This window comes from Phalangium opilio, unplaced genomic scaffold (assembly GCF_054372755.1).
Source record: "Phalangium opilio isolate 3A_F unplaced genomic scaffold, DU_Popi_V2 ptg000079l_1, whole genome shotgun sequence".
NCBI lineage: Eukaryota > Metazoa > Arthropoda > Arachnida > Opiliones > Phalangiidae > Phalangium > Phalangium opilio.
Window position 1 is genome coordinate 7,203,557 of NW_028324187.1, and position 13,086 is coordinate 7,216,642.

The 13,086-nt window shown below is 40.2% G+C and overlaps 1 protein-coding gene across 3 annotated transcripts in view; it reads left to right on the top strand.

Annotated features, from left to right (window-relative positions):
• The window catches only part of LOC149654578 (uncharacterized), a 31,116-nt gene that overhangs the window by 14,147 nt on the left and 3,883 nt on the right, over positions 1-13,086 (top strand). For 2 of the 3 annotated variants that reach the window (XM_089846143.1, XM_089846145.1), the window contains exons 2-8: positions 6,599-6,846; positions 6,982-7,519; positions 7,606-9,268; positions 10,264-10,589; positions 11,423-11,589; positions 11,761-12,020; positions 12,098-12,844. In XM_089846143.1, the coding sequence (XP_089702269.1) occupies positions 6,599-6,846; positions 6,982-7,519; positions 7,606-9,268; positions 10,264-10,589; positions 11,423-11,589; positions 11,761-12,020; positions 12,098-12,844 (3,949 nt within the window). The remainder of the gene's footprint in view (positions 1-6,598; positions 6,847-6,981; positions 7,520-7,605; positions 9,269-10,263; positions 10,590-11,422; positions 11,590-11,760; positions 12,021-12,097; positions 12,845-13,086) is intronic. The other variant, XM_089846144.1, reaches the window with a different exon arrangement.

Sequence of the window (13,086 nt, forward strand, 5' to 3'; positions counted from 1 at the left end):
AAGTGCTTCGAATTCTCTCTCTCTCTCTCTCTCTCTCTCTCAAGACTTAGGTTTGAGCCTTCTTCTATGCCTATATCTTGTCTTGAGGAGATCGGTTTAATTTAGCTGCGGTGAGGTTTGATCGAGAAGAGTATGTATGTATGTACCTCTTATAATTGAATTGAACGAAATTAATTCAAAAAGTAAACGATAAGTAACAATGAACTTTGTAATTCTATAGCTCTAAGACAAGCAATGCAATCTAGTTTTGTGAGCTTAGAGGAATGTATATAATTTAAATTAAACATAATATTTGAATTGTTGGATAGTGAAAGTGATAGACGATATGTCATAGTTTTCAGTAATATTACGTTCCTCCAGTGTTGCCAGACCGTTCATGAGGCAGGAAACTAAGGAAAGAAAGGCTTGCAGTTCAATTTGAACAGACATTATTGGTGAGGAAATGTTATTTACGTTTCTAGCTGCAATTATTCAAGATTAAACAATATCTTCATCTTGACACCAAAGGTAAAGCGTGAACTTATTATTGCAAGACGATATTATTCAATCTTCTCTGGTTGAGTCTTCAAATTAAACGTTTTACTAGCTGATGTGTTACGGAATCTTTTGTCTCCCTCTGATTAGCTGTAAAAATTCAACACTCGAATTTAATTTTCTGTCAGCTCGACCGAATGAAGCTCTCAATTAGAGACATAGCAACTGTTTACTTGCTGTAATAGAATTGATTTAATTCAATTTCTATCCTGAAACACGCCTTGTGTATATTCGTCAGTAATTAGAGAACCCTAATTTCATTTCGGAATCAATATATATATAGCGATTTATTTTCCTTTATTTTTAAAAATAAGCCGAGTAGATGACTGGTTTTTAATCGACGCGAAGGTATAGTACTTCTAAATCCATTTGGAAAGAGTAGGGCTCAACTAAGATCCCATTATGACCTGCACGGGGTTCGAACTATAGCAGATGTTACCATCAAACTTGCTTCACGTGACTTACAACAGTGTAGATTGAACAATAATGACTTCTTTTTCGTATGGACCCAGTAACGTATAAACCATAAGTGTGTTAGGGTACTTTAAGTCTCCATACAGTGCATCTTTTTTCAAAATAATAGTATTGTTCACGCAAAATTGAACAATATTAAAATGATCAACCTTAGAACTTAAAAGATGGAGTTCCGCATAGGGACTCTAGGTGTTGCTGACCTTCTGGACTTCATTGTTACTTTTGCGCCGCAATTGCAGCGTAGAAATACACACAAGATGGCGTAGTTTTCTTTTAAAAGTAAATCAAAAAGTTTCATAAGAAAGTCGTGCGCGATTAACTATGGGACATTCTTTTATAAAGCGACATACGTAACCATATCGATTTTGTAATTACATTGAAAAATGGGGTCATGATCTGTTTAGCTTCGACGATGGAAACTATAAACTTTCGTGCTATAGATAGCAACGTTTCCTCTTCCAGCATCGAGATAGACTAGAGGGACAAGGCCCAAATATTGAATCTTTGAAGAAGAAAAAAAACCACGATCTTGATACTGGTGATGTGACAAAACCATACGACGCGTTTTTTAGTTTCCTGTTCATGGTTGAGATAATGTCTTCAAAGCCATACTACAAGTACTTAAGATTAATTAGTGGTGGTCTAATCAGAGAGAATTATAGCCTAGGGGAAAAAGAGAGGTAGGCGACTTGGTGGGCCTAATACATTGAACTGAGGGTCGAATGATAAAAGTTCTACTCCTCTTCATTTGATTCTCTCTGGTTGCAAAAAACCAAGTTTCTGTAGATACTCAACATCTCAGCTTTAAGCCTTTTTTTCATGACACGTAGACTGGTGCTCCAGAAGTACTTGCTTACAGTAGAATTATAGAAAACATAACATGTCTAGGAGAAGCCATCAAAAATAGAAACTGAATTTAACAACCGTTCTTGACGATCTTAAGAAAAACAAAAACAAGTTGAGAAAGACCATAAACACAAACATTTAGATGTTTCTCTTCAGTCTCTTTACCGGAAGTCCTAATACCAATTAACTTAAGAATATTACTGAAAAATCACTAACATTAACCATGGCACGTGAAAGAACTCCAAAATGTGTGCTTATCCTATAAGCCCTTTTTGAAATTGTTACTACTACTACGTCAGTCACTTACCTCATAGCAGTTAAAACCAGTGTTTAGGGTGAAGCTAAAAATGCATTGTACTACTGGGAGTTTGGCGTTAAGTTCTTAGTATTCTTTATCGTGGACATTTTCTTTCTGTATGTAAGAATAAGAAAAGGCTTTACGATGTAAAGAGAAGTTTTTGGGCCTTTTGAAAGTGATTTTCTACCCTCTTTTTCGAAATGACGTAAAAAGCTACATAATTCTTCCGTCGCTAGCTCCCTGGGACTTGTCGACGTTTGACCCCGTTGCCTCTAACTTCTAAAAATACCATCCGAATTTTGGGGGAAGGTGGGGGGGGGAGAGTAGCCTTGAAGGGCCCCGTCCGAACTCTGAAGCGATTTATGGCCTACTCTAAATTGAGCGTAAATCATTCGGCCCCTTGGTAATAAAGAATAAGATCTTGTTTAAAACATTACTGTCCATTCAACACTAAAGTAACGCCAAACATTTATGGAGCCATCAAACACTACTGAAGACCACTATATTCTCGCTTATTTCCAGCACCACTGCAGGTTTAAGCAAGACAATAATAAAGACGTTTTGTAGTGCAAAAGTGGGGCAAATGACAATACAGAAAATACACAACCTGAAATCAACATGTACTCTCTAGCCTCTTTAAATCAAACTTACTTGAATGGTGTGCAAACTCCTCTGATTCAGAAATAAGTTAACGATATTTTAAAAGCTGTTTTCTGCACAATTATTCCAAGAAGCTGTATGAATTCTAGCTTTGATAGAATCGCAGTATTTTTTAATTTGCATTATTATTTCTCTGTCGTTAATCCCCGAGGCCTAATTTCACGATAAACTGGTTAAGTTCATATTTTTGTAGTCATCTAATTATTTAATTTTTTTACATTTTAAATTTCAAAAATAATGTGGCGAGGTATCGCTACATAAGTTTTTATCGGGGAAATAAGGTGAAACGTTTTTACAAGAACATCTTTATTCGATACAATCCAAAACTGAAGTGAAGTCTTTTTCCTCTCTTTTTACCGAACACTCCTTTGACTCCAAAAAACCCCAAGAAACCCCAAATCCTCTCCGGTGGTCGAGCGAAAGGGGTGAATCATCTTTAGGGAAAGTTTTCCAAATAAGGGCATGAAGTTCATAAAGGGACCTTCCCTAAAGTCACAGTGAGTAACGTAGGGACATTCACCGAAGTCCCCGTTACAACACCCCCCCACCAAAATTGGAGCACAACTGCGACAACACTCTTCATTATCTTCATTATACAATAGCAAGAAAAATTTTAAACAATGACAAAAATTGGCCAAACCAGAAAATAAAACAAAACAAAAATACAGTATATTGAAAATCCAAATACTAATTGAACAAACACAGTAACTTATGGTAACAAAAAAAATTAAGAAAAGCAATTTATACAACAAAAAACGAGTTAAGCTAGAACACTGATTGTAATATTTAATCTTATGTTTTACTACGTTTGTATGGCCCAGATGACCCGAAAAAACATCCTGGGGTTCATCTACCAATTCCTGAATAACAGAAAGGATATCTCTCTTTTCTTTACTCGTTATTTGACTATCCCAATTGTGGGCTTCTTGTTCTACTGAAGCGACAGTACTAATCATCCCATCTCTATTTTTTAGTGGGTAAAGCGTTTCGTCTGAACCAAAACAATAAGACGAAAGATGGGGTTTGACATACAACCCGGTATATAAACAAAAATCCCATCCGAGTATAAACTCACTTTCTAACATTGGCGTAACTATTACGTCAAACCTCCAAGATTTATCTTGTATCTTAACAACAATCCTAGCTTTTCCAATGATTTCCAAATTTCCTTTATTTGCTACCTGCACCGTACCACCATTCCAAGGTTTCAATTTGTTATTACCCTTCGCCTTGTCCCACACTTCTTTGGGTAACACCGTTACATCCGAACCACTATCAAGAACCGCAAAACCATCCCAGGATCCCACTGAAACGGGAATTTTTGGTCTACCTTGCTCTTTTATAAGTTTTCTCACTGCTAGAATATTTAGGTCAATCTCATCTGAAGGCTTTAACGCCGCAAATGGTGACATTTCATCCCATGTTAGGTCACCCATTTCTTTACCTATTCTAATTTCATTCGGGGAATCTTTAACGACTCCTATTAAGCTAGAGTGAAATTGAGGACGCTCGTAATCCCCCTCCTCCAAACCCATTTGATTATTCACAAAACTTAACTCTCCATAAGCTACTTCTACCGCATTATCCGGCTGAAAGTCAGGGTCCCGCCCCTGACCGATAGCCGATACTTTGGGCATAGACGGTCTTTGGTTATCGTTCACACCTGGACAACTAAAAGATCTATGACCGAACCTGTTACACTTGTAACACTGTAAACCCGAATCTGGTTTTCTCGGTAAATAATTATTGGCTTGAATTTGGTTATTTCGAGTAACCGGATTAGGGGGCTTCCCATAATTACCCCAATTTTCGCTTCCACCCAAAATTTTCCTATTTACGTTATACCTTTGATTTGTTTGAGCGTTAGGTCTAAAATTTTGACTGTTCCTATATGTTGAGCTATTGTCCCTACCAGACAACGAGGGAGGTCTAGAATAGAAAACTCTATCATATTCTGTAATTTGTTCATTTAGACTTTGTGCCCTTTGAGCTGCCTCCTGCACTTCCGAAATTGATGGGCTAGGCGATAAACGCATAATTTGCAATAGATGCGGGTTCATTCCGCTTAATATTTTACTAGCGATGCTAGTTGAACTCATTTTCGGTTCAATTTGGCGACATAGGCGCTCCTTTTCTAACATATACGTTAGAACGCATTCATTTGGCTTTTGCCTCCTACACGCTAATTTGTCTTCAAGTTGATATCGGTAGTCGATACCAACAAACGCCCGGCAAAAACGGTCCCGAAATTCCTCCCATGTACCTAAATCGACATTTGCCCTGTCCCACCAAAGAACTAGATCACCCTCTAACATGCATTCCATTTTTTCAAATAGTTCCTTATCATTTAATCGCGATAATCTTCGGTACCTTTCCACGTCGTTTAGAAAACCCAGGGCATCTTGTCCAATGGCAAACCTTGGCATCGTTATATTGGCACTAGATGGACTCGTACTTGGACAGTGTCCAGCTACATCAGGACTAGATCTAGTTTGGGGAAATGGCTCCACAATAGATCCCGCAGTGTCGAATGGTTCGGCACCAGCGTTCAGGTCACTATGAACTTCATAGATTTGAGTATCCGAATTTGACGAGCCCTGGGCTCCGCGTAACTTCTCGAAGTTTGGTGCTTCCAAATCCGCGGCCGCGTCCTTTTGAATCGAGGTTGCGAAACTTTCCAATGCCGCGGTGTTTAAATCTACGAGCTTTCTTTGCTCATTCAACAATTCTTTCATCATATCGCCCATTTGTTTGGTGACCTGGGTAGTTACTGCAGTCAGTATACTATTCAATTCATTTGGAGTAAAACTCGAATTTGACTGGTTTCTCGCCGTACTCAGCCCTTCACTATTAGTCTGACTGCTGTTTTGGTCGGTCACGCTAGGTTCATCACCCATTTTTGAAGATTGGTTACGCGTCATCATTATTCTTTTGTTCTTCCTATGGTCCTCGACTTTAATATATTTAAATATACTTTTGGGTCGTGCAAATTTTCTTATAGCGACTTCAATTGTTTATATCCTTTGACTGTTCTTAACCAACGTCCTATTTCTTTGTCTTCAATTACCGTCCGATTTAATTTACCGTCCTATTTCTTTGTCTTCCAATTACCGTCCGATTTAATTTACCGTCCTATTTCTTTGTCTTCAATTACCGTCCTATTTCTTTGTCTTCAGTTACCGTCCTATTTCTTTGTCTTCAGTTACAGTCCTCTTTGTGGTCACTAGTCTTCAATTACCGTCCGATTTGTTTTCACTAACCGTCCTATTTGTCTTCACTAACCGTCCTATTTATTATTTACGTCCTATTTATTAATCTTCATTACCGTCCTATTTTTTTAATCTTCATTACCGTCCTATTTATTAATTTACCCCGCGCCTCCACCAAGTTATGTGGCGAGGTATCGCTACATAAGTTTTTATCGGGGAAATAAGGTGAAACGTTTTTACAAGAACATCTTTATTCGATACAATCCAAAACTGAAGTGAAGTCTTTTTCCTCTCTTTTTACCGAACACTCCTTTGACTCCAAAAAACCCCAAGAAACCCCAAATCCTCTCCGGTGGTCGAGCGAAAGGGGTGAATCATCTTTAGGGAAAGTTTTCCAAATAAGGGCATGAAGTTCATAAAGGGACCTTCCCTAAAGTCACAGTGAGTAACGTAGGGACATTCACCGAAGTCCCCGTTACAACAATAATTTGAAATTAATTCTTAGCCATAATGTTTTGTCACTTTGCGAGTAATTTGTCTTCACCTAATGACTTTGCCCCGTTTTACCCTTATCAAGGTGGATCGCTGGGTAATTCACGGTTGACTCTAAACTCGAGAGATGCGGCGTTATCGGTAAAGAGCGTGTCCATCGACTTGGTGGATGAGAGCGTGCAAGTAGATCTTTCGGCAGACACGATAACCTACGATTCTGACGATGAAATGGTGAAAAGGAGAGTGGGAATTCTTCGAAACAAGAAAGGACATCCAATATACTCCAGAGAAGATATACGTGAACAGTACTGCATCAATAGGAAAGAACTCGAAGTAAGTCCATTTACCTGAAGAATATTTCTTTTTGTTCAGGCAGTAGGTACTAGAGTAAAATTATTTCAGGTTTTTTTTTAATTCCTCTGTTTTCAACGTATTTTTAACCTATTTTATTACGTTTGATTATTTTAGGTATTAGAAAATGCAAAGGGAAACCGCTTTTTCGGGTGTCTGGCTGGTCAACAAAGCAGCAGTCCATGCACAAAAAACTCAATCTTGTTTTCATGCATGCAAAAGTCCAAGGACTCAAGCATCGAAAGCCTCAAAGAGGGCAGTAGTTCCTTTATGCCCCTTCAACAGATGAGTTCGGGCGGGGGCACTTCCGGTGAAGATAGTTTCATAACCGATGGTGCCCATAGCGCCCGCAACAACGGTGGTTACAACAAGATGGTGGATGCCAGTCAAGACTCGGCCGATGACGAATTCGCTGATTCTGGGTTCCGTAGACGACCAAAGACGTTTTGTTTTGGGGACCCGAAGAATCGCTACAGTTGGGTGGATGGTGATACCCAAGATACTGGAATGACCATTGTATCTAGTCGTGGACCATTGTCGTGCTCAACTAGTTTAGCAAGCGCTAGTCAGTACAGCATCGACACCGATGGACTTAACGCATCTGGGAAGATGATGGTGCCACCTCAACGGCCATCGCACTTGAATATACTTAAAGGTAATTCAAACCATCTTTTCTTTGAACCCTTTATGTCCCCTTTGAATAATTTTTCTGGTTAATTAATCTCAAATCGTTCTTAACAGACGGTGGTACGAAACCAGATGCGGCAGCATTTAGTCCTAGTCCTGGTGCCGAAACCCCTAGCGACGCCTCAACAACAACGGGAGGATGTGAACGCGAAAGAGAACGTAAACGTAGTGTAGAATACTTCACCGGTTTCCGTGGTTCAAAAACCCCGGATATGACGCTAGAAGAACGTCGTCAGAAACACGTTTCGTTCGATTCTGTATCGTTAGTTCGCAGTAACACCATTGGGGGTGGTATGGAAGATGTTGACTTGGGTCCCGTGGCAACATCCACACCTCTTTACAAGCGTCAATCCTCTCCGGATAAGCAAAAGTCACAGGAACGTCTACTTGATGGGTCCGTTCGTAGTTTTGACGCGATATCCTTAACAAAATTCATGGGAGACACATCACCACCGTCAATATCAAGTCAAAAGAATATGACGCACGTACCGGGAGTGTTCCGGCCGCGTAGAGCTTCAATGAAAACGCAGGCAACCCAAACGGAGATTACGTTCAACGCGAAACACTTAATACCGGCGTATTTAACTTTATCTCCTCGTGCTACTGCGCACCCCAGACCGCGTCATCGACCATCGCGTCCGAGAAGCACCAGTAAGTTAACAAAGAGTCGTTCTGAGTACGGAGGCGTCATGGGCAGTGAGGACAGCGAGGATGAAGTCATGGAAGTTGACCTGGTCAGCAAACACCAGAGAATTATAAGACCTTTCAAGTTGCCCAAAAAAGGTCAATACTCATTGGATGAAAAGTCATTAAATATCACAGCGCCGGTTCGACCAACTGTTAGGCGTTCGTATTCGGACGTACCACATTCGGATTTTAATCGAGCCAATCAGGAATCGTTTGATAAAAGCGCGGAGAGTTTAATAGAACGTCATTCGGAGGACCGTATCTCGCCTATTATATATCACTTACATGTCAGATCACCGGCGCGTAGAAATCAATTAAATAAGCCAATCACAACAAAGATAATATCATCGGAAAACATTTTATCTTACACCTCAGTCGCGTCATTACCGACACCACCCTTAGAAAAATTGTTAGATAGCTCGCGTAGTGATCTAAATAAACTGGTTCCATCACCTACTGGTACAACCGGAAGTGATTTTTATCGTACGAAAGACATGGACACGGTAAAGCCTGAAGTGTTGACATCATTAGAAGTAGATGTTGCAGAAGTTTCTAAGGAAGATTTAGACCCATCTCCATCGAGATCGGAAGTAGATGTAGACAAAGATATACCCATTGTGACAACATTCATCGATGGTGATAATGACGTGTTAGATACGACCAACGGTGCGAGTACTTGTCTTGTTAGTAGTGCCCAAATAGATTTACAATTAGATCAACCCTTACGGTTGACTCTAGCCGCCCCAGTTTTAGAAATTAGTCCATCGAGTGAAGACGCAACCATAGGACAAGTTAGTGATTTGGAAAACGTCTTGACGCCAGTCAATGAACAGTTACCCCCACCACCACCACCGGCGATGGTACAAAGCAGCGCAAGTTCAATGACAAAGTCACAGACACAAAAAAGAACGGAGTTAGAAAAAAGGTTCCGGGAAGCCGTGGAACAACACCGGAAGTCAATGTTGTTAGAGAGGGTTGGTGGTAAACCTGGAGATTTCCTAACGTCACCCGAAAGTGAAACGTCAAGCTGGTTCGTGTAACAACTTCTTTTTCTATTCATATTTACAAGAACGTGTTAGGTTTCAAACAGAACCAAGAAAAGATCCATAGGCTTATAAAACATGTGGTCAGTTGCACTGGACGTATAGCCATCCCGGTATTTTCCTTTCCCGCTCAAGAAAAGTACTCTTGCATTATCCAACTTCTCCCACTATCCTTCTTGGGGAAAAAGATGACTTTTTAGGGCAAAAGAGGTATTACCGTAAGCCTTAGCTTGCTTAGCAAATTTATCTAGTCCTCGATGGACAAAGTGCGACGAAGTTCTTGGTAGTTTGCGAACATAAGAAGATTATATTTTCTAATCCAGTCTTTTTATCGATTTGTCAAGCGAACGGATAAAACAAAGAGCTAACCTTTAGATTTCTTTGTTGAGATAATAGAACTCAAGGCTTATAGAAATCGATCGGTTTTTATACTTGTATGTGGGGATCCATCTTATATATGGGATGTCGACATAGCCGGCTTTTGTTTTCTGAACGTTTTTATTCCCTGGACAATTTGAAGGCCGCTCGCCCATTAGTCGCATGAGCCAGGCCATTTACCAATTACCATTCAATGTCCATCTTAAAACCTCTAACAAATATTTATCTTACCAGAGTTAACAACATAAGTTAATTATCTCCCATAAGTTCCCCAGGGACTCTATCTTTTCAAAGAAAAATAAAATACCGGAGATAAACAATTCTTACAAGGAAGTCAAACAGTTAAGAGAAATCATAGTGTTTCCATATCCCAAAACGTGTCTCACGTGGCACGTGCTATGTTTACCTCGGTCACCATAGGTATGGGAGACTTATAAACTTGATAGACATATGTAATCCCTATTCTATTTTCTACCCCGAACAATTAGTCTTGAAAGTGTTCTCTAATACTTTAGTCCTTGGGGCTTAAAATCCTTTCCCGGAGTGCTTTAAAGGTCTTAACAGGTGCGATAACGGCTAAATAATCTTTTCCCCTATGCCTTAGTAGTGTTTTCACTGAAAGAGAGACCTCTAGGAGCGAATTTTCCAGCAGTAGTTCAAGTTGGGTGCCCAAAAGCGAATCTTCCTCGGCGGGCAAAGGTAGAAATAACAACGAAGGATCGGAGACCAGCTCGGAGTACGTCACAGCGACCGAACATTCTTTTCGCTTCGGGGGTAGTAAGAGGAGCGGTGAAAGGATATCCGGAGGCTCAGCCCCCAACGAAGAAGAGGGAAGCCACACGTCGTTTGAAACCGCTTCCTCCGCCAGCCTCTTTAGTTCACCTTCTTCAAGAAGTGGACGGCAATCGATCGAAGATAGCGCGCCCAAAGGTACAGACACGTTCCCGTTCCATTCCAACACCCCAATCTAGTAGAAACATAAGTCTATGGCCCCTAAGTTTCGGTCAAACACCAGCCAATAATCGGTTGGACTTAACTAGTGAGCAGGCTTTCTTATCAATAAAAATAAATCGGGTATTCTGAGATAGACCCGGGCTAAAACTGAAAGGTAACAAGTATTCAATTCAGTTCAGCTCAGTTCTTTGGGTACGAATTAATTTATAGGACTGTTAGACGTCTCTAGAGTCATGTCCTTCATTTTTTGGTCCATGCTTCAAGAAATTACGAGTGCAGTTGAGAAGATTCTCGTAGTTTTTATTTAGACTTATGGGGAGGTTAGAAAATAGGCTTATGTTGTAAAAACTATGATGAAGAAGGCAAGGGGAGTAAAATAGGGTGTTAGCAATAACACGACCGGCTGGGGTTCGTTTTCTCCACAATGGATCCTTTATTTTCTTAAACTCGTTCAGAGCCCAGCTGAGAGACGCCCCTTGACATCCACCTTCTTGTGTCTTCTTCCTTTATAGACGTAACTATTGCTTGGAAAGTAGATAGACTTACCTAAAAAAAAAACTATTCAATTTGAAACTGCAGACTATTATATGTTTTTAGCATAAGCTTATTATGAATTGACTGTTATAAGTATAACCTTATTAGAGAGTTTTGTACGGTAACTCTATGTCAGACTTACAGTGAAAATTTATTATAAACTTATGAAAGGTTGGATTGATATTAAGCCTCAAAAATAAAATATAAATTTGAACGTCTGAAATTGGATTAGAGGGAAAACATTTGATAAATGTTTTTTATACAATGTATTACAGAAAAGGCGAAAGATTCTGAATGTGGTATTCCATCAGTGAGGATTAATGAAGATAAAAAGTCCGGACATCATGACAAAGGGGAATCCTCTGAGGAATCAACCCCGAAGAAGAAATCATCCGACTCAGACTCGCCTTCCATCGATCTGTCCCTTGAAAGCCCAAGACGTGTAAGTACTTAACTTTCCTCGATCGATTCCCCTATTTGTCATAAAAACCCTTTCATTAAAATTAAATGACGTCGGCAGAGGAAATTTTTTTGATAGATCTGAATTTAATTCACGACTTGGTGTTTAAATCTACATGTGTGTACATCATAGTATCGTAATTTTGTTGTTTAGAATAAGCCTCGTAATGTTGAACTGTCAGAAGGGGGCGTGTCCGAAGGTGGTGAGTTGACCCCGGTGGCTGAACCATCACCGGAACCTTCGAGTATGCAAGAAACGCAAACTGTCATCGAAAAATGGACTGGTTTACTTGAAAACCAATCGCAGCAAAATGTAGAGAAAGAAACTGATACCGATACTGAGAGTTCGGTCAGTGGAGGTCTTCCATTAGCTGATGAGCTCAGTATTCAACATTTTGTCGAGCGAAGACCAAGGTAAGCCATTAAAATTAATTATGTAGGCAAAGTACAATTTTTAAAATGTGAATTTTTATTAATTCATTTTGATACAGATCACCCGAGGAATTGTCCACGGTTTCTGAAGTCTCTGACGAAATCAGTCACTCAGACACTGGCGATAATCAATCCAATCACTCAAACTCTTATCACAAGAGTAGTTCCAGAGCAGCCTCACGTTCGGGTGATTTCCAAGGCAGTTTGGGTACCGAGGGTACGGGTGAAACTGTACTGGGTGCGCCATCTAAGCTCTCGGTGTCCTCTGAAACATCGGACACCACAACGACAAGCGGCGAGAGCACGACATCGGGTAGCTTTGTTTTAGACACGTGTTCCTACACGGAAGGAGACCATATCGTCTGCTTGAGTGAGGGATACGCCACCATGGTGGGTAGACGTGAGCCATTTGACGACGTCAACGAACCAGAATCTAGTTCTTCCTTAACTACCATCGAACAAGACCTTAGCGAATCAAAAGATAGGCAACAAACTAGCCCAAACCCATCATTAGATAGTAAATTCACTTCGAGTTTGAGTATAACGACGGATTCTTTTACTAATGTATCGGATGAGACGCAAGGCCGTGAGGTACTTTCGGTTGTTGAACAAACCACTGATTGGACAGTCCCGGATCTTCACGTGTGTAAAGGTGCAGGCGCGATCCCTAAATTGAAACTTGAACCAGTTGGTAATCAGGATGCTTACCCGAAAAAGGAAGTCGTTTCTAGGAAATACAGCCTCGATTCGTCTCTAAGGCAACCATCGAGGTATTTACCGGAAAGCGCTTCCGAGGATGCGATACGGCAAGTAAAAATATTTTTCGTGTTTTGTTCCGCTTATGCTACTTGGTTCTATCGATTTGTTATTACGTTACCCTGGGCGTCTCTCGTTTCCCATTCCCCTGGCTTGTGGTTATAAAAAATGTATTTATTCATTATGTCAGGGACCGGCTGGCGTGTCGTGTCGTGTAACGTGTCATGTTTCATCACAAACCTTTTATCTGAGATTCCATAAATCAGATACGATGCAATATTTGAACCTTATA